Genomic DNA, 22,110 nt, shown 5'->3' on the forward strand with positions numbered 1-22,110 from the left:
CGTTATAAGGTCAACCCACCTACCAAGTTGCAGCGCTTTATCCGTCTTTGGTAATGAATTATCGCACTTTTTCGGTTTTTCGAAATTTTCGATATCGAAAAAGTGGGTGTGGTTGTAGTCCGATTTCGTTCATTTTAAATAGCGATCTGAGATGAGTGCCAAGGAACTTACATACCAAATTTCATTAAGATGCCTCAAAATTACTCAAGTTATCGTGTTTACGGACAGACGGACAGGGACATGGCTAAATTAATTTCTTTTTTCGCCCAGATCATTTTGATATGTAGAAGTCTATATCTATCTCGATTAGTTTATGCCGTTGCTCAGCTGAGTATAAAAATTTACTAACGAATATGTCGGCGACACGCTAGGCCGAAAGCATATCTTGATTTTAAGCTTTAAAAGGACAAAATGGACCTGAGTTCACAATACAAATCTTATTTAATCCCTTTTTTTGATTATCTGAGTTCTCTTTTAAATAACTTTATCGACGAATTCGCGGGACCAATGTTAGTCTTCATTCTTATAAGGGGATCTTTTTTCTCAAATTGTTGCCCGTAAAACTGCCAGAGGTTTGGGTAAAACAGTTTATGCGACCTTTTGCACCACTTTTTAAAAAAAGTGAGTGAAAATATTTCGAAATGGAAAAATATTATGCATAAATAATTTTACTTACGTATCTCATTAAAGTAAAATGGATATTCGCCCGGTATCGAGCAATTGAGACGCGATTTCAGGAATGATGTCCAACGATTACGAAAACGATGCGGTCCACCTTTGTCCCATTTGCAGACGCGCGCCACGCGTGAATAAATTGCCTAAATTTTGTTAAATAGACAATTACACATATATATAAATTAACAAGCAAACATACTCTTTAAAATAACAATAAAATTCAGTAAATCAAATAAATAAACATGAAATAAAATGTAAATCATGGTCGCACTAAAAACAACAACACAAATACGAAACAAATGCAGCAGCATAACACTGAAATGAGCAAATGAATCACAATCGAACAGTTGAAATGTTGTTGTTGCGGTGAATGACGCAGTGCGTGAATAAACATACGAATTTACCGTTCAATGAGTATCGACAATAAATAAATCGCAGCGCATCGTTGCCAGCCACAATGAAAATATGAGCATCATTAGCGCGGATTGATGCGTTGCGGGTTTTGTGGTCAATGTGCGGCTGGAACGCGGTGTTGGTTGGCGAGCACAACAGCGCTTGTATGTTAGTCAGCGAACAAGCTAAGTTATTATTGGAGGGATGCGGTAGCGCTTTAGGTTATTTAAGTAACAATTTTCATATTGAACTGTTAAAATATTTATCATTGCAATTTTGGTTGAGGACAATCAATGGTGTTGGGTGTGATTTTTTAAAGTTTGAAATCGATAAATGGTGTACTGTTGGAATGTCATATCCGATTTTGTATACAAGAATATACTACAAGCTTTTTTCATGATTTTTTGAAGGGAATTCGCGCGTAGATTTACAACGCTGGTTAAGCATTTGAAACTCATTCCGTTCGTGAGTTCGTGCCTACGCACGTAAAAGGTTTCGGTTGCTTTATAACACAGTACCACAGCCATTTCATTTTATTGATAGCTGACGTCAACTGAGGAAACAAGGGTTGTGTAGTGCAAAATTTTCAAGGCGTTGCTAGCCATATACCCACTGAAAGAGTGGGTTGAAAGACATTGAAAATTCAACGTGGTCATATCAAATCATTCCCGAGATGGTCGGTTTGGTACGTGAATCTCGTTATTTTACGTCACGTACCGGAGAAATATCTGACAAAGGATCTTCAACATCTATAAAACTCGTCAAAATCTAAAGGGAGTCTCCTTATCGCTACAAGAAGAAGCAGAAGAAGGATAAGAAGGAGAAGGGAACAATTGTTCTCGACTCCTAACCTCTGACGTCAATAGAAACAATAGCGGATTCAAGGCGTTGATAAGCGCAATACAAAGTTTTATAGTTTATAGCTTCAGAGCTCCCGCAACCCAATTGTTAACCTCACCTACGCGAGGGGAATGCTACTACAAATATGAATGCACCACACACATATTTAACAGGCGAGGCTGCGGCGATCCCAAGTTCCTCATGGAACTACGGGGTTGGGGGGTTTGTGCGGGATGGCCTAGAAGGTTTAGTGTGGCCATATTAATCGTTCCCGAGATGGTCGGGCTAGTACCTTAATGATGCTTGTTTCCGGATGGTACCGGATGTATATTCGGCAAAAGAACATCTACATCGATTAAAATTTCCAAAAACTTCGGTGAGTTTCTTTATCGTTAACGCAACAACAACAAAATTGAAACAGTTTAGAACCAGGTGGCATTCAATACAATGAAAAATTGCTAGATGGCGCGTCAAATACTTAAAATACTCATGTGGAGTTGAGGAACTATGCATTCAACCTTAAAGCAGTTTCCCGTTAAGGTAGAAACTTTAAATTTGAATATTTTTGCAAAAATCAGGCAGTCTTAGTGAATTCGGCCACACTGAAATAAATGACGCTAGTAAAATCAACAAATCGGGTTTGTCGATCTTGAATTAACTGACATTCGGTAAAATTGATCGCATTATAGTTAAATCAAGCGTGTATTGTTTTTTTTTTACACATTCGAAGAGAAGAGAAACATTTGATCTCAAGTTAACAATATTTTTTTAGTCTTTTTGATTTTTCTGTTAAAAGAATTGATTTGATTCGTTATATCAACAGCGAACAACAGTCAAAATTACACAAGCGCAGCAGCTACTATTAAAGAGAGACTTACGCTCATAGCGCATACTGCTTTGTTCTCATGACTATACCACAGAAATATGTCATATCAACAGCCCTCACTGTTAATATAAGGTTAACGAAAATCTGTTATTTGAACAATTTTCGTTGGAACTCTTATGGTGAAAATAATAATTGTTAACTTAACAGAGCTGTGGCTTACGTATAGTGAAAGATTTTTTGTTGATTTGACTATTGAAACGATCAATTCAGAACCAACAATTTGTGCGAAGTTTATTGACAAGGATTAAAATTTACCGAAATTCCAGTTAAATTGTCCGAGAATTCTATTGATTTTACCAACGCATTTCAATGCATTAAAAAAAATTTGGTTTCCCTTTCTATGTACATATATATCTTGCGACAATTCCGCTCAACTGCTTCGGTTTTAAGCAAAAAGAAAAATTTATAATATATGTATTTAAAACAGTTGCAATATCAGTAGCTAGAAATACTGAAATGGTTTTGACATTATTCGATAATTTATAAGAGTTTGATTCCTTAAATAATTTTCCGTTATACTCGTATCAAAAAAATATACCATTTGCACATGAAAACAATAAAAAAATGTTACTACGGTACTGGCATTTCATCTTCACGCAATAAAATGTTACTGCGTATGTTTATAGGATTACAAAAAAAAAAAAAAAAATATCTGTCCATTAATTATTTTTCCTTTCGACAAGAGTACTCGATTGCTGGTACGTGTAGGGAAAAAAGTTTACTCATAACAATTGCAATGCTCGCTTTCAAATCAATTAAAGGTATTCATATGACAAATGTTTCATAATACTTACTTACTTCATGTTTCATAATATATAAGAAAAAAAAATTCATAAAAAATGCAGAAAAAATTGTTTAAACATATACTATAATAAATTACGACCTATGTATCTGTATATCATAATAATATTAATAATAAATTTTATTTCCATTTCTTTACTCACTTTTCCACAATTTATGAATTCTACAGCCGTTTCTCTAAAGAAAAAATACACAAAGTCACCCTGTGTAAAAGAACTAACAAAATTTGGCGCTGAAAAGTAAAATAAAAAAATTTTATTTAGCAAAATAGTAAAATATGGTGGAATAAAAAATTAACTACTTTAAGGTTTGATGTATGCCAACGATGTGTAATCTGTGAAACTGGCTGGCACGGCGGGATCGATCTACAGGGTGCTATAGTAGTGTTATATGATCCACAGTTCTTTTTGAACTCACAAGAGCACAGATTAGGGGAACCACAAGTAACTTGGAAACAATTGAATGCCCAGGACAGACAGTTCGAATCGTTTATACTCTCAGCAACTAGATTAACAACAAAACTCATTAATCTAAGCAGAGCGTACCTATGAACTATTAGTGGATACTATACGGGCCGTTGTGTTCTACGATATCACCTAAGTTAAATCTATCAAAAACACAAAACTGTCAATTTTTCCGGTTCACATTCACTGCGAATGCGTCGCTCTGGCAAGGCAGAGACTCTCGCATCTAAGCGGCGTGCCTTTTAGTACGCTCGTGATATGGGGTAAGACCATGAAGACGTACTTAATACTAAAAGTTCAAATGCAATAAATATAAATAAAGCTCGCAGTGCATCGAGGCCTAATATTAATATTAAAAATAGTTTAAAATGCAGCCATTAAACACCCAGAGCTTTGCTGGCTAGTATATAATATGTAAATTGATAAAAAAAACTCCCACCAAAGAGTACCTATGCTTATCGGCTCCTGAATTTAGTAAGATAGGAAGAGGCCTCCACAGGGGTCGGAGAAAGGAGATCTCCCGTAAGGAAAACATATATCCGGTGATGATTGTCATAGATGGCGCGCCTCGTTCAACGGCCATAACCGTTTAAACGGTTAAGTGCCAATTAAGTAAGTAAGTAAGTAAAAGAAAAACTAATGCCTAGAGGAAAGGCAGTCAAAGACTTTATTCAATTGGCAATCCAGCTTACAGTTCTTAAAATACCACAGACATGTGAATAAACATGCCATCAAATGTACATTTAAAAAAACTACCCGGTCAAAGCGGAAATGTATATACCTTTCAAGAGTCCTTCTGTAACATCTGCAGTTGGAGTTAAGATAAAATGCAGGCGTCTAAAGGAGTGTTAAAGTTATACCTCACACATTTTTTATGATATTTTAAGCCTACGGAAACAAACAAGCATCTGATAGGAAAGAATTAAAAAAACGAGTGTGATGTTCAGAGGGAAGATCGTATTGCAAATAAAACGGAGCAGCCTTGTCTTACTTTGCGTTACTAGATTCTATGCGGTTTTAAAGTTTTTTAAAGCCATTAAATTATTTTATAAGCTCGAGGCCTTATCCAAATAAAACACAGTGTTATACTTTGTATTTGTATTTTCGATATTTCGACTTCAGTCTGAAGTCATCATCAGGACTGTGAAACAAAAACAATAATTATAACATTTTCAAAAAATCCAGCATAAAACAAATACCCTTACACAATATGCTATACAGACTAACCATATGTGCGAAAATAAAGAATGTTGGAGACAAATAATCATACAAAAATATAAACAATATTTTAAAGCATATTATCTCATTTCGTTATTGTTGCGGGAGATATCTTTCTACCGTGCAATGGTGTTGCCTTAAAACTAAGTCCCGATACACATGTGCACAGTGGTCAGTGTCCGCCTTAAAATTCATCCTCGTACTATTAGCGGTGTTCGCTATATGAAGCATTTCCAAAGTAAATCGTCTTCTTCTTCTTAATATATAAAAAACCCGTGTCACAAAATTGAGGCCAATGGACTCCTAAACTACTGAACCGATTTTGAATTTGTTTTGCACCCCGTGCGTAGTTTGATCTAACTTGAAATATAGGATAGGTTATATCTCAGTTTATAGTCGCAATATTATTTTATTGTAATTTTTTTATTTGTTTATACGTAATATTAAAATGTTACGTAAACGCAGTGGAACTCATATTTTCAGGTGGTGCGGATATACTTCCGTGTAATTGCTTGGTGTTTATTTAAACAACCTGCTTATCAATAAAAAATATTATAGCGAATATCAAGTATAGCACATCACCAGGCCCACCGAGAGGGTGGGGGAGGGGGGGGGGGGGGGGTTTCTGAGGGGGCCCGCGATTTATAGGTACTATGACATTTTTTTTTAAATTCAGGAGAGTCTTTAGTTGTGTAGAGGGTAATTTTCATACCCCTGGGTGACTAGAGTCTCGAGATATAGGCCAAAACGTGGGCCAGTGAATACCTAGACAGTGTTTATACAATATGGATATCAAATGAAAGCTGTTGATGAGTGCTTTAGTACAGAGTAATATATTATCCAGAGACGGACTGGGACTGGGATTAGGACTAGGACTGGGACTAAGACTCGGGGTGGAACTGGGACTGGAAGAAAATACATACCAGCCTCTGGGACAGGCAATAAGGGATGCAAAAGAAAAATTGAGAGAAGAGAAAAGAGAGAAGGAGATTGAGAAAGATAGAATGAGACGAAGATGGAGATGAAGCGAAAAAGACGGAGGGAATGAATACAAAGATTAGGAAAAAGTGAAGAGGGGGAGGGCAGAGTCAGACAGAAAAAGCTTATTAAAATGTATGCAGATAGGCCAAATTTAAGGCAGGACAACGTCTGCCGGGTCTTCTAGTTTATTGTAATTTCTCTCCTCATGTAAAATATCTACATTATCGAAGTCTGGATAATGCCTCGTATCTTTACAATGGGCTGACAAGGCCGTCTTATTTTCCGAATAATTGTTTCTTAACTTAATACTAGATCTGTGAGCGGAAATCCTTGTCTTGAGTTTTAATTTTGTTGTCCCCACATATACCTTGTCGCATACGTGGGACCCGTCACCATTACACGGAAATCTCTAAACCACGTCAGATTTCTCATTCTTTGGTATTTTATCTTTTGTACTGCTGTAGCCCCGGCTAAGAGTGTGATTATATTTTATTTTATTTATTTATTTTATTTATTTATTTATTTCTTACAGCTTATACTAAGCCTAGCTTATACCTATATATAGTAATTAATATATAAACTAATTAAATTAATTTATCTGCATCTATTGACTGCACAAATGGAGTGAGAGATGGGTAGCAGACGAATGACATGAATGCAAGGATTTTGCCAGTTGTATCTGACGCTGTTAACGTATTTAAAGTGCGAGGGCAACATCTGAATGGCGATGCACTTACTAGGATGAGTGATGCGTTACAGTATGAGCTTCGGCTACTTTTTCATACGCTATTGATGATTCGAAAGTTTGCCCATATTGCACTAGAATGGCAGTGTTCTACAGTAATTGTACAATTTATGTTTAAATTCCCTTATGTTACTAGATTTAACATCATTTGGTAATTCATTGTAGAATTTTAATCCTTTATAGTACAAATTACATTTGTGTGCTTCTGTTCTATAAGCAGGTAGAGTAAAATCATTTCTTCTTCTTTATGGAATGAACATTTCTTACATATATTATGTTACTTTTCAAATAATCAGGCAAGTTGCCTTCTATTATGTTTCTAATAAAATTCATCGTATGATAAAACAGTACCTGTTTAATGCTTAGCCAATTTAGAGTGGCGAGCATATCTCTGATAGGTGTGTCATAGCGTTTCCTAAGAATAAATCGCATAGCTCGGTTTTGTTGCTTTTGCAATTTGTAAATTTGGTTATATCTCATAATGAAGAATAATGTTGGACAATATATGAAGTGAGGTTCGATTATCGATCTGTAAACCATTACCTTGTACCGTCTACTTACGTACTTGCAGGTTCTTTGGATGAAATATATCTTTTTGGCTATTTTCCCAACCGTGTAATCGATGTGCTCACTAAAGTTGAGTTTATCATCGATTTTGATTCCCAAGTACTTGATAGTACTGACTTTGTCAATAGCTTCGTTGTTTATATTTAGAAGTAACTCATTGTCGATGATATCTGGTATTTTTCCCGATTGTAAAGATAGGAGTATTTTATTCGATTCGTTACACCCGGGACACGTAATACTGATTTATATATTTTATCTCCCGAAGTTTGCTAGTTCTCTCACTGTTCAACCTCATCACGCAATCTCTGAGCAATTTGTTGATTAACTTTGAGAATGTCGATATTGTTCTTGTGAAAAATCTTGTCACTCATTGAGAGAACTCTTCTTATGAAGTTACTCGCCGTATTTATAATAGTTTTATTTTTGTGTTTAGAGTTAAAGTTGATGAGTCTTCTAGAGCTGGATTCGATTCGATTTGTTTAAGAATCGATTTTTTCGATTCGATTCTAGAAAAAAATCGACTTAATCGATTAAATCGAACCAAACAAAGTTTATTTAAATTTTGCCTATTCTTTGTAACAGTGTACTTGCTTACGTACTTCACAAATTACACGATTTTTCCCGACAAATAAAGCTTGGCAGGTTCTCTCTCCTTTCGTTGCCTGCCGAGAAAATTGGAAAAATCAATATTATTACAATTAGCGTCATATAAAAAGGAAGTATTTATTACATACGTAAGGTAACATGTTCTCAGTATACGCTTGCAGCTTTTTAATCAATGAGGTATACGGACCTTCAATTGACAACATACGACAATTTGTGTCATGATTTGCGTAGTTTCAGTTAAAAACTTTGTGGAAGTATTTTCTTAGCTTATTGAAAATAAAAAGGAATAAGGAATTTAATTGACCACATTTCATAAAAATTGCCACTTCTGTTTTCGTGTTTGCTGCTGTCTATGACAAAAAAAAGTATTGATTTTGTATATTTGTTAAAATTTTACTCGTTAAGGCAAAACGTACCGAGGATCCAAGCATTGTGTAAAAGATCTGAATCCGTTATCTTCGACAATCCTAAAGGGTTGCATATCTGTGGCAACCATTCTAATAAAAGCACAATCCAGTTGTTTTTTTCGCTCATCTACAGACTGAGACTTCCTTATATGGTTGTTACTAGGTTAAAAAAAGATTTTATAAGAGCTGTTGATGAAGACATTTCCATCAACGTTGAATGTGACCGCTTCAAGTGATTAAACAAATTGGTTGTAATTCCTCCTATTTTACATTTTTTTTCTTACGATTTGCATTTCGCAGAATCGCCCTGCACTTGACTGAAATACTTCCAGGCAACAGATCTGCGAATCTTTGCATTACTTATTAGATTGAATTCCCCTTCAGTCACTTTCAATTGGCTTACTAGAATCTAAAACTATGGTATTAATTTCGTACTGAACCCAAAATCATACCGCAAAATAGATAAACACATGTTCAATATATTGCTTACCAGAAGTGCGCAGAAATTTCTTCTTCTTTCTCTTTTCACTCGAAGTCACCAAAACAATAAAACTAAATTTATAAAAAGAAAAATTACAGAATATGTATTTCCTCAAGCATCCGTAAAGTAGATAGTGATGAAAACTTCGATGCCTAGAGAATCGAACGATTAAAAAAAAAATCGATTCTAAATTTCTAAAAAAAGATCGATTAAATCGATTAAGAATCGAATCGAAATCCAGCTCTAGAGTATTCCTGATGCGGTCGGCTTTTTATACCAGTCAATAAGTAGCTTGTTATTCTTGCTTATAACAAGGGTATCCAAGAATTGTATTTGTCCATCCTTTTCTAATTCTGTTGCAAATTTGATAGATTTGTTGTAGCTGTTAAGATTATTAAGCACCTTTTCCACATCCTCTCTTTTAACAACAGCAAACAAGTCATCCACGTACTTAGTTAGTAAGCGGGGTTTGTTGGTGGATTCCATTACGAATTTGGATAATAGTTACTCCATTACTATATCCGCTACAACAGGTGATGCTGGCGATCCCATGGGCATCCTTGAACGCTGTTCATATATTTTATCACTGTATTTGCAGTATCGATTCGCTTAGATGCAAAACTTAACAATTGTTATAAATAGTTTTCTGGTATACGCGTATGTTCTTTTATATCATTCCACTTAGAGGAAATTATCTCAAAGGCCAACTGCACTGGAATACTCGGAAATAAAGAAACCATATCAAATGACACTAAAGTCTAATCATCATAAATAAATGTATATTTTATTTTGTTCCTAAACTCATTTGCGTCTTTGATGTTATACTTTGAGAATTTTGTTATATTCTTAAGTATGTTTACTATATATTTGCATATATATGAACAGATTTCAGGGATGCTGTCGTAGCGGATATAGTAATGGAGGAACTATTATCCAAATTCCCAATCCCCGCTTACTAAAAAAGTACGTGGATGACTTGTTTGCGGTAGTTAATAGAGAGGATGTGGAAAAGATGCTTAATAATCTTAATACCTACAACAAATCTTTCAAATTTACAATAGAATTAGAAAAGGTATTCGGAAAATAACACGGCCTTGTCACCCCATTGTAAAGATACGGGGTATTATCCAGACTTCGCTAATGTAGCTATTTTATATGAGGAGAGAAATTATAATAAACGATTTAATTTGGAAATGCTTCATATAGCGAACACCCCTAATAGTACGAGGATAAATTTTAAGGCGGACACTGACCACAGTGCACATGTGTATCGGGACTTAGTTTTAAGGCAACACCATTGCACGGTAGAAAGATATCTCCCACAACAATAACGAAATGAGATAATATGCTTTAAAATATTGTTTATATTTTTGTATGATTATTTGTCTCCAACATTCTTCATTTTCGCACATATGGTTAGTCTGTATAGCATATTGTGTAAGGGTATTTGTTTTATGCTGGATTTTTTGAAAATGTTATAATTATTGTTTTTGTTTCACAGTCCTGATTATGACTTCAGACTGAAGTCGAAATATCGAAAATACAAATACGAAGTATAACACTGTGTTTTATTTGGATAAGGTCTCGAGCTTATAAAATAATTTAATAAATTTAAAGATTAAAGGCCAATAATAATTTTTATAAAAAAAATGTTTTTTTAAAGCCGTATGAAAGGGACACAAAACCTAGTGGATAACCTGAAATGTTTTTTTTATATACTTAAAGTAAAATGTAATCCATAGACTTCAGCTTTAAAATACAGTTAAGTATGTACTCTAAGGCCTACTTTAACTTTAACAACACTCCCTATCCAACATTCATACCCATTAACAAAAATAACCTAACCAAGGAGTCATTGACCATTATCATCATCAACATTATCATTATCATCAATATTATGTAGCCGACAAAGACAACAATAATTCAATTACTATTTGCAACAAGCAATGCTTTAACAAAAACAACAAAAACTATTTGCAATAACAATAAACATTATAAACTTACCGTTGAGACTTAGACTGTCATATTGTTCCGTTTGTAGCGGCTCACGATAGATAATCGGATCACTTCCGCTGAAATCGGCTACTGTGCCAGAGTATAGCTCGTTATCTGTAATGAAAGACGTAAAAAGAGAGTGAGAACGATGGTCAAAGTACTTGTGGGATACAACTTTTAAGTAAAAGTAAGTAAATATATAAGTAAGAGGAGTATGGCAAAAGAAATTATTTGAGTGATAAAAAGGTGGTATAATGATAAATAAGGGACCGCAACAGAATGGTGAATATAAAGAGGGAATTATGGTATGGAAAAAAAAATTTAAGAAAAAAAAATATACCTAAAAGAAGAATGAAAAAGAAAAATAAGTAGGATATAAAGAAACAAGATTTTAAACGGTAGCAAAAGCAATGACAGGATTTAAAGAATTTACAGGACATGCAAATAATACCATTTAACAGCAATAACAACAACAATAAAGTAACGAATTACAAAAGTATAAGAAAAAATATAAACGAAATTATAGCAAATCGAATGTTTACAGATGATAGAATGATAAAACGAGAAATGGATGTTAAAAAATACGCTTGAATACACTCCGCTACGAGCTTAAGAAATAAGCAAAGTGATTGCATTTCATAGAAGGTGAATACAAAAGAAAAAAAAAAATTTCGAGTTCCCATAAGGCAAAATAAATCGATTTTGTTTGCCGCGAAACTGGCAAACAAAGTGAAGATTAATATTATCGTATTGCAGTTTCAATTTGGTATACAAAAGGATCAGCAGGAGAAAGAATTAACTAAAGTTGAAAGAAAAATATTGATTTTGTATGTGAATAAAAAAGATAATCGCTTTATACATGTTTTATGATAGCTTAATCTTATTTTGTATTTAAATGGATAAATCGCTTAATACCGTTATAGATTTCGCGAGAGTTGGGAATATTCTTTTATAATGAACTTTGTTTACTCAGTAAATATTTAAGCTCATTTTATAAGTTTTCATATTTTCAAAGCTTCAAAGTACAATTATGAGTAGAGGCATGCTTTATTCGAGTCTTCTTCCATCTATCCCATCTCAATGAAGGTATCCCACTTCTTCTGCTTCCAAATAAGGGTGTCGATTGATCCTCTCTTCTTCATACCTCCTTAGCTAGTCGCCATCGGCATCACTGACATAACCATGCATCTTCCAGAGTACTTTTCTCTCGAAGAGCCATCTCAACATCTCTCGACACCGCCCATGATTTCAAGCCATACATCAGCGCAGGTATGATAAGATACTTGTAGAGTGTGATGTTTGTTCGTTGCGGGAGGACTTAATATTCCAATTGCCTACTCGTTCCAAATTAGTACTATCTGACAAAATTTATTCTCCGTTTGATTTTTAAACTGACATTGTTTTCGCTCAACGATTCTTACTCGGAAGAAACAAGTACTTCGTCTTGTCTTCAGTTATCGCAAGACTCCCTTTTATTAATCCAGAGATGGCAGAACGTACGACGCTGTCAAAGACTGATTTGAAGTCGCCAAAAAGATGGTGAGTCTGGACTCTCTTTGAGTAAGACTTCACCAGAATCTGGGGCATCGTGGATATCTACTCGACAGTAGATTTAGCAGGTCTGAAGCCGCACTGTTCAAGTCCAATCACTTAGTTAACTTTGGAATGCAGTCTTTCGCACAGTACGCTGGATAGAACTTTAAAGGGTATTAAGCAGACCGACTCCGGAGTAATTAGCACGATTTGTGGGATCGCTTTGCTTGTAGGTTTGGCAGAGTACACTGGAGGTATACGAGCGTCCGACTTTATTTCGCCTCCGTTATTAAACAACTCGACCGGTCAGACGTTACCTGGCCTCCTGTAAATTTCTAGCCGGGAAATTGGCTTTCTCACTTCGCCAGATTATCGCATTCGTATTCTCGCTCGCTAGCTGGCAATGATGAAACATGCTCTCTACAACTTAATCACATCCTGTAAGTCAAGAATCTGTCCCGTGTTCAATCAAATTTTCCATCACCCGCCGAATTTTTGGGGGAACTTTCGTGAGTGATTCCTATTTACCAGCATTTCAAGATTTTCGTACTCACGTGGTGGTTTCACGTTTCCCTTCCTTTGCTTCTAACTAGGCGTATATTTTCTTTCTTCGCGTCACGATATTCTCCAATATACAGTGCGTTGCGGTGCCCGTACTGTTGTTTTTGGTGTACGTAATGGGAAGAGAAAATACATCCTCTGCTCGGCTGCATCTTCAGGTTGAAGATTGCTTTCAGTGAACAGATATGAGAGCCGAGTGAATAATTCATCAGCAGTCTATCTCGAAAGCAGCTTTTCGACGGCAAGCCTTCCTGGTGTCATTGCACAAAGTTTTTTTCTGCAAAGGGCCGAGTTCATATTTGCACCTCAGAAAGTGCGCATATCCAGGACACTAGAACTACGCCTGAAATTGATCACGACGTGATCGATTAGGTTTCGTGATCTTTGATCAAAAGACACTCAAATAGCATGACATATCCTTTCACGCTCGGATCTGGTACTGTTATTAAACTATATCGAGCCGTGGCGTATCAATCTCCACTTGATGGTAAATATTACATGTTGGAAGCTAAATTTAACGGCTGTAGGACTAAAGACCGCTTCCTTACACACTCTGGCGTTAAGGTCGCCCAGCATGATATTAATATTGTGGCGAATATTAGCAACACTAAGGGATACTATTATCTCTAATCCGATGCTAAGCAGTGACTTGTATGCACATCAATAAATCAATCATTATGTGCGGAGAAGCAACGCACAACCACATGAATATATCTGAGATACTCCCGAAAGTATGCAATGGTTGTGCAAGTGTCGCTCACAAATACACGCGCATGGGGTATGAGAGAAGCTATAAAATCATGCATCTGTAGTTACAGCTGAGTAATTTTATAGCTGATAACTAACTAGTAAGTTCTGGAAATGGAAGCGCCTAGAAATATGTCAACGAGGAAATCAGACAGTATAAAAGGCAGCAACAGTAGAGGCACGACAATCAGTTTGATTTAAGACGCTATTTTGGAAAGTAGTCTAACAAAGGTCATTTTGCATTATTGAATAGTGGAGTTATTTATTCAACAATTTAGTGATTCGAACGTTAGCAGAAGGTTGCAAATAAAGGGAATTGCAGTAAATTCGTTACAATATCAAAGCGAGGGCAATCATCGTATGTCTTTTCTAGTTTCTAAAAAATTAGCCCTTATCCTTGTACCACCATATAACCTTTAAATCGAATAACTTATCCTTAATGCGGATCGCGCAGCGAGACGGTCGTTCATGACCCTGAACGATAGTTCTTGGCTGCAAAGTTTCTGACAAAATCAACAGCTTGGCTTTGAATTGCGCGTATCTTCATATTTCCACTGTAGTAGACGTCACATGGCCCTATCGTCCATTTGTCTCGCAACATCCAACGTGCTTTTTGTATGACGGTAATGTTGGTTTTGGTTAACGAGTACATCAAACAGCAGAAAAAGATGGTCATCGGTAGCTTCTTTCAAAAGAGTTCGGATATTCGAAGTACATGCCCTCAAATCATGGTCTTTAAAATCATATCCAACTAAACGTTTGCCGTGGTTGTCATCTGAAAAAAGTGTGCTCATACGAGGCTTGTTATTTTTATGTTACATTAGAAGGGGTTTTCACCTAGCGGGCCCCAAGCCTAGCGCACACTACAAGAATGGAAATTGGATTTTAGACGCTTTTACTGACAGGTATACATACCGCGTATGTTCGAACCCCCCATAACCCGCAGGGGCACACAACTACTGAATTGAATGTAATTTGCATCAGTCCCTTTAGCAGGTGAAGTTGGAAAGTTTTCCCAATTGCATTGACTAAGGCAGAGTAGTTTATCCTCAGAAAGTCTCTAAGCAAGTTTTTCTATATACATACATAGAGAGCCTTAGGTAGAGAATTCGAACATTTGTTGATTGCTTCAATATGGCCTCTATTTAAGTGCATGTAAGACTGTGCCACGACCGCCTACCGCATAACTTACTCGTCTTCAGAAGATATTACTGAAAAAAAAAAAAACTTTTTCCATTAACACTCTTAATATTTATCGATTAAGCTTCGTCTCCTTCGGTGTCCTCCACATTCCCATACAAACAATGAGTTTATCGAACTCGTTAACAACAATAAATTTAACTTGTAAACAAACTACAACTGCTCATGCATAATCAACCCAGCACCTAGCAACTACACAATAAATAGTCGCGTAATTTACAACTTACAAACTAGCATACCGTTATAATGTGGTTGAGGTTGTGTAAATATTTAAAAATTACTTTGCACGGCACATTGTCATTTAGAATAACTTAAATGTTGTGCCGGGAAAACGTTTTAACCAATTGTGTGCTTGAAGGAAAATGCGAGGCTTCAGTTGGTGTGGGAAAGCTAACTTAGCTGTCGTGTGGAAAGCAAAACAACGCCAGGATTCAACCCATTTGGCTTAACAAAGCAGCGCATCCAAAGCACTGCAATGCGGCGCTAACACAAAACAGGAAAAGCCCAAGTGCTTAGAGGCTATTTGGAGGGAAGCGCTCATTCTTTCACTCTTTCAAAGCTCATACTAGCCAGCACGTCAGCTCCTTTCTTTCTGTGTACATTTAAGTTATAATAGGGAAGCTCAGGCATAGCACGAATTGCATTTCCATTGTTAATTACCTGCGATTCATAAATTTGTAAAACGCTTCGTTGACGAGGTAGCTACAAAAACAACTTGAAAAAAAAAAATGGCTGCTAAGTCATAAAAAGGCAAAAAAAAATTGTTATAAAATAAATAAAACGAAAAAAAAAAAAAATAAAGGTGGAAGAAGTCAACGCTAAAGCACGAGCAAACAAAGCGCGAGGCTCGTACACGTAGTTTACCGTTATGCGCGCAAATGGCGGCGAAAAAAAAAAGAAATTCCACGTTTATTGTGTAGCTGTAAATTACGCTACATTCGAGCTGACCATTTTTATCCCAAGGGTGACAATTGTACGTGTTACGTGAAACACTGGCTGCGGAGGAGGGGAATGGATGGGCAAGCAGCAAGCAGGACGAATTGTATGCAGAATGAGTTTGTGTGCGGGACGAGTTTCGGAACGCGACGAGTTTATCTACACAATGACTTTTGCTGTAGGCAGCACATACAAGTCGAAAACGACAGCAGCACCATATAAGCCGTGGCCCACAAATTTTTATTACATACAATTTTCCATATCCCCAAACATTGGTAGGGGGCACATTGTGAAAAGTCACGGTTGGCAATTATCGTAGGGCACAAGTTTCGGCGGTGCTTCAACCCTCTTCTCCCTGCCTCCCTCGCTCGGCTTTGTTCAACCTTACACACTCGCACCTCTGTAGCATTTGATGTTGTTTTTTCATACTGATTTAAATCTATGAGTTGCTAGCAATAACGACATTTATTATCGTGGTGTCGATTTCGATGTGTCCTCATGGACGAAATCAGTGTTTCAATATTTATGGTTAGTCGATAGGCACAAATTTATTTACACGTATACACAGGAATATAGTTTAAATGTAAACCTAACTATGGGGGCCTTGCTTATTGAAAAAAAAAATATCTAATATATAAAATTCTTCTGTCACGGTTTTAGAGGCTTAACTCATCCGAAACGGTTGAACCGATTCTCATGAAATTGTGTGAGCATATTGGGTAGGTCTTAGAATCGGCCAATATCTACCTTTTTTTTCGCTACGTGCCTAGGGTCTTGAGATCAAAACGTGGACCCGGGTACCCCTAGAATGTGTTTATACAATATGGATATCAAATGAAAGCTGTTGCTAAGTGCTATAGTACAGGATAATGTTCATACCCCTGGGTGACTAGGGTCTCAAGATATAGGCCAAAACGTGGACCCGGGTACCCCTAGAATGTGTTTATACAATATAGATATCAAATAAAAGCTGTTGATGAGTGCTATAGTGTAGGATAATTTTCATACAAGTGGGAAGCTAGGGTCTCGAGATATAGCCCAAAACGTGGACCCGGGTACCCCTAGAATGTGTTTATACAATATGGATATCAAATGAAAGCTGTTTATGAGCGCTATAGTACAGGATAATTTTCATATAACTGGGAGGCTAGGGTCTGGAGATATAGCCCAAAACGTGGACCCGGGTACCCCTAGAATGTGTTTATACAATATGGATATCAAATGGAAGCTGTTGATGAGTGCTATAGTACAGGATAATTTTCATACAACTGGGTGACTAGGGTCTCGAGATATAGCCCAAAACGTGGACCCGGGTACCCCTAGAATGTGTTTATACAATATGGATATCAAATGAAAACTGTTGATGAGTGCTATAGTACAGGATAATTTTCATACAACTGGGACGCTAGGGTCTCGAGATATAACCCAAAACGTGGACCCGGGTACCCCTAGAATGTGTTTATACAATATGGATATCAAATGAAAGCTGTTGATGAGTGCTATAGTACAGGATAATTTTTATACAACTGGGAGGCTAGCGTCTCGAGATATAGCCCAAAACGTGGACCCGGGTACCCCTAGAATGTGTTTATACAATATGGATATCAAATGAAAGCTGTTGATGAGTGCTATAGTACACGATAATTTTCATCCAACTGGAAGGCTAGGGTCTCGATATATAGACCAAAAGGTGGACCGGGATACACCTAGAATGTGTTTTTACATTATGGGTATCAAATTGAAGCTGTTGATGTATGCTTTAGTACAGAGTAAGTTTTACACCGCTGGGTGACTACGGTATCGAGATATAGGCCAACACATGGGCCCGGATACACCTACAATGTGTTTTTATATTATGGGTATCAAATTCAAGCTGTTGATGTGAGCTAAAATACAGAGTAAGTTTTACACCGCTGAGTGACTAGGGTCTCGAGATATAGGCCAAAACATGGACCCGAATACCCCTAGAATGTGTGTGTATTATGGATATCAAATGAAAGCTGTTGCTGAGAGCTCTAAAGTTCATTGTGATATTCGATTTAATCGCATCAACCTGGCAAAACTGATAAATATGCATGCGAAACCGAAATAAAGACAAGAATTAATAATACCCACATACCTATTTACATACGTCCTATTCGATTTTCCTGAAATTTCGTATATAAATTTGCCTATATTAGTATTTACGATGTTTTTTTCCGGGAAGTGTACCAGAGACGGACTGGGATATATATTTTTTTAAACTCGACCACAACTGGTCCAATATTATTCGACGACGCAATCTTCTAGGGCAACAGAACCTTCAACGCAGCTCCGACCACAACTTCTGTGAATAGGAGGAGTATGTTCCGTGGAGGCTTTTGAGGAGCGCTTGTAAATCAAACTTAGTCGGTGGAGCATGAGACTCTTAGAGGATAGTGAGTTTGTGCCCATGTTGGGCTCTACTGTTACGTCATGAACGGGCTGTGGGGCGATGATGAAATACTTCACCCAAGATGACGAGCTAGCTTGGAATGCCGCAGCTCCGCACCACTTAACCGGTCTTCTATGTTCTTCTATGTAACATCGAATACACCACTTGAAGATGGATAAGGGACCCTATCGTTTTTAATAAGCCTTATTGTAGATTACGAAATCTTAGAACGTAATTAAGAAAAATAACTAAAAAACGATTAGTCTCTTCTGTGAAGTAAAATAACGCGAAGAAAGGAGCACGAATGAAGTTAGCGAAATTTGAAACTTACAAAGTAACGTCACGGTATGTGTAAAAGCGGAATTCCACTGATAATCGTGGGTAGAGGTCTATTTATTGGAAATTTCGAGGCAAAGAATAAAGCAAGCAGGCAAAGATTTACAAGCAGGGTAAGGAAGAGAGCTCATGTTACAAACCAATATTATTGGATTAAAAAGCGCCTTTCAAGGTTCTATATCCAGAAAGACTGACTAGACCACTGCAAGTCAGAACGATTTGAGTAATCAATGCAACGATCTTTGCTAAAAATTTACTGAGCTACGTTAAAGAGAGTGATTTGTTACTATCGGAAGTTGCATGAAAGATTCCATCATCGTTGGTGAGTTCAAGACATTGAACAGCATAGAAGGTAACAATATTGTGAATGAGATGGAAAAAAAAGGATTCTGAATTTTATACATGTACATTGGGGTATCAGACTAGTCCCAATGACCAATCCTGTCAGGTAATTTAAGGCTAAACTATTTAGTCTACATTTTAATTGACTGATAAAGAGGCTTGTTAAGTCTTAATTGAACAACTACATAGTAAGGAATGGCACCTGTGTTATTAAACCAATCCACCGCTACTTAGTATCCCAAAAAGTTGTTAAGAGAAGAGTGTAATACTAAATTCCTTTGTTGATGTCCAGGACTGAAGACAAGGTTACTCAAACCATTCTCTTCATAGTATTAAATAAGTAAAAAAAGTTGGTCCACGCTTTGTTCTTTCTGCTAGTTAAATGGATAATCTTCCACAAGGCTCTTATTGAGTGCATTTGACTTGGTTAACTTTGAGCGGCTGCTGTCTTTCTACCTAAACCTTGTATGGCATATTCGGCTCGATGTATGCGATAAACTGAGATCGTAATGGCAGCATAAGTAAAGGAAAGCTTTCTATTATTAGAAATTCTAGTGCAGCCGACACATATTATTCTGCTCGAAAATTGGTTTGCCTATATTGGAAATGTGAGCCTCGCTTTCCCTCTTTACTCTCTATACTATTATCTTCAATTTTTCTTCTCATTCTTGTTCATCCTTTATTCCATTTAAGGCTCTGCGATTCCCACTCCCCCTCCCATTGTAATGAGTTCAGATGTAGAAGTAAAGACGCTGTTACATTTTAAGGCCACTCCTGGTCCACATTTTGGTAGATATCTCAAAAGTTGGATCACATACGGAATTCAAATCCACCTAGAAACAATCTACGAATTTATACGAAACCAATCAAAGTCGTTTCATCTGATCCTGAGTTATTAAGTAACCAACGGATTCTCTTTTGAATTTAAGACTAACATATTCGAAAGGCTGTCGTAATATTGAATTTCCTACATCATAAATCAGAAGTTTTAAAATAGGTCTGGCCTTGTTTCACTTTCCGGAAAGAAATATGTCTCAAATAATTTGCTAGTCAAAGCCTTACCCCTGCATCAAGCAAAGTGCACCTTAAATAACATTTTTTATAATAGGTTGGCTCTTTCCGGACACAAAATACAAAATACCGAGCATTCTGCAATCTCGTTGAGCAGTCATACAAAATTTCACCAAATTCGGTGCAGTTTTTAGGAGGTTTTCAATTAAAAACAGACGCGCAGAAGAAATATATATGGGGTATTCCATCCCATTTCGACCAATTTTGAACCCGACCCCTTTAGAATTGGCTGAAATTTTTTCTTCTTTTTCTAGCTTACGAAAGATGTTTTTCAGAATTTTTTCAAATTTTTTCATCCAACTCAAAAAAAGTTATGAATTTAAAAAAAAAACGGTGTTTTTTTCAAAATGCTATAACTTTTTCAAAAATTGACCGTTTGGGATCTTTGTTTTTTTTTTTTAATTTGTTTTTAAATGTACTTTTCGGAAAAAATACAGACAAATTTTTAGTTTTTTTTTTCAATTAAATAAAAAAAAATAATCGGCCCACTCCGGGATTAGTGGGGATTATTGCAGAATTAATTGAAGTTTTTTATCAGAAAAAAAAAAAAATGGCGAAATTCGAAAAATCTCGAAAAACTGAAAAATTACAAAAAAAAAATGTTTACATTTTTTTGTATTTTTTCCGAAAAGTACATTTAAAAACAAATTAAAAAAAAAAGATCCCAAACAGTCAATTTTTGAAAAAGTTATAGCATTTTGAAAACAAAAACGGTGTTTTTTTAAAAATTCAGAACTTTTTTTGAGTGGGATGAAAAAATTTGAAAAAATTCTGAAAAACGTCTTTCGTAAGCTAGAAAAAGAAGAAAAACTTTCAGCCAATTCTAAAGAGGTCGGGTTCAAAATTGGTCGAAATGGGATGAAATACCCCATATATAGTGTAAATGTTTAGGGTTTGGCAAGCACTCCGAGTGTATTTCTGCCACGAAAAGCTCTCAGTGAAAATTCATCTGCCTTGCAGATGGGGAGTAGGTCTCCTCCCGCCAATTTGTAGGAAAAATTAAAAGAAGCACGACGCAAATTGGAAGAGAAGCTCGGCCTTAAATCTCTTCGGAGATTATCGCGCCTTACATTTATTTTATTTTTAAACGTTAAGCTATTTCGAAACCCTATATCAGCTTGGTAAGTAAGTTTGTGGTCGAGTTTTTGGCCTTTGTCTTCTTAATTCCTATCGTTTTCCTCAAGGTTTTAAGATTACCCATTCAATCGTCTTTAAAATTAGATGCCCTGACTTTATACAGTATATTTAGCTCAATCGAACTTTGGTCATTACCCATGCATAACCCAAAAACTTCCATGTCGAATTACAACAACACAAATTTAACTAAAGCAATTCGCTTTTCCTATTAGTAGCATAAATCTCAAAAGGACACAACCAACTCAACATGAGGTGATGTCTTCATTATCACTCGATTACAAACATTCCGAGCATTTCCATGCCCCGCTCGCTGTTTGTTTTACTTCTAAAATTATTTAGTTTATTCCCTTGTGTCGCAGGCCGAATCGATATACAAATTTATTGCGCGCTCTTAAATTAGGATTTTAAGTTTCGTGACATTCACTCAATTTGTATTTCGTATGCGAGGCGACCATTAAGTGTGACCGCTTGGGAGCCATACAACTTTATTAATGGTATGCTTTGTTGGAAGGCGTGTAAATTAATTTGTGCGAATATCTTCGTGTTGATTTTAATGTGTCAAAAATTGTTGGTTCGTTTGTCTTTAGTTTATGCTGAGAATTGATTAGTATTTTAGCGGCGTTCAAGGTGTTGCCGCCGCGTTGTGACGTGTCACGTTATTTGAATGATTTTTGTAGTTGGTATCTAGATTTTATTGTTTCAAGGCGTGCCGTGATTTATGTCCCCGCCACATGCATCCGGTATGGAAGTTGCGACGTAATCTTGGATGGGGGTA

At 36.3% G+C, this 22,110-nt stretch overlaps 1 protein-coding gene across 1 annotated transcript in view; it reads right to left on the bottom strand.

Moving 5' to 3' along the window:
• Positions 1–22,110, bottom strand: part of Sema1a (semaphorin 1a) — a 678,660-nt gene that overhangs the window by 89,032 nt on the left and 567,518 nt on the right. Inside the window, 3 exon segments of the mRNA XM_067764629.1 lie at positions 677–818; positions 3,739–3,827; positions 11,069–11,173. Coding sequence (XP_067620730.1) covers positions 677–818; positions 3,739–3,827; positions 11,069–11,173 — 336 coding nt within the window.

This window comes from Eurosta solidaginis, chromosome 2 (genome assembly GCF_040869045.1).
Source record: "Eurosta solidaginis isolate ZX-2024a chromosome 2, ASM4086904v1, whole genome shotgun sequence".
NCBI classification, from domain to species: domain Eukaryota; kingdom Metazoa; phylum Arthropoda; class Insecta; order Diptera; family Tephritidae; genus Eurosta; species Eurosta solidaginis.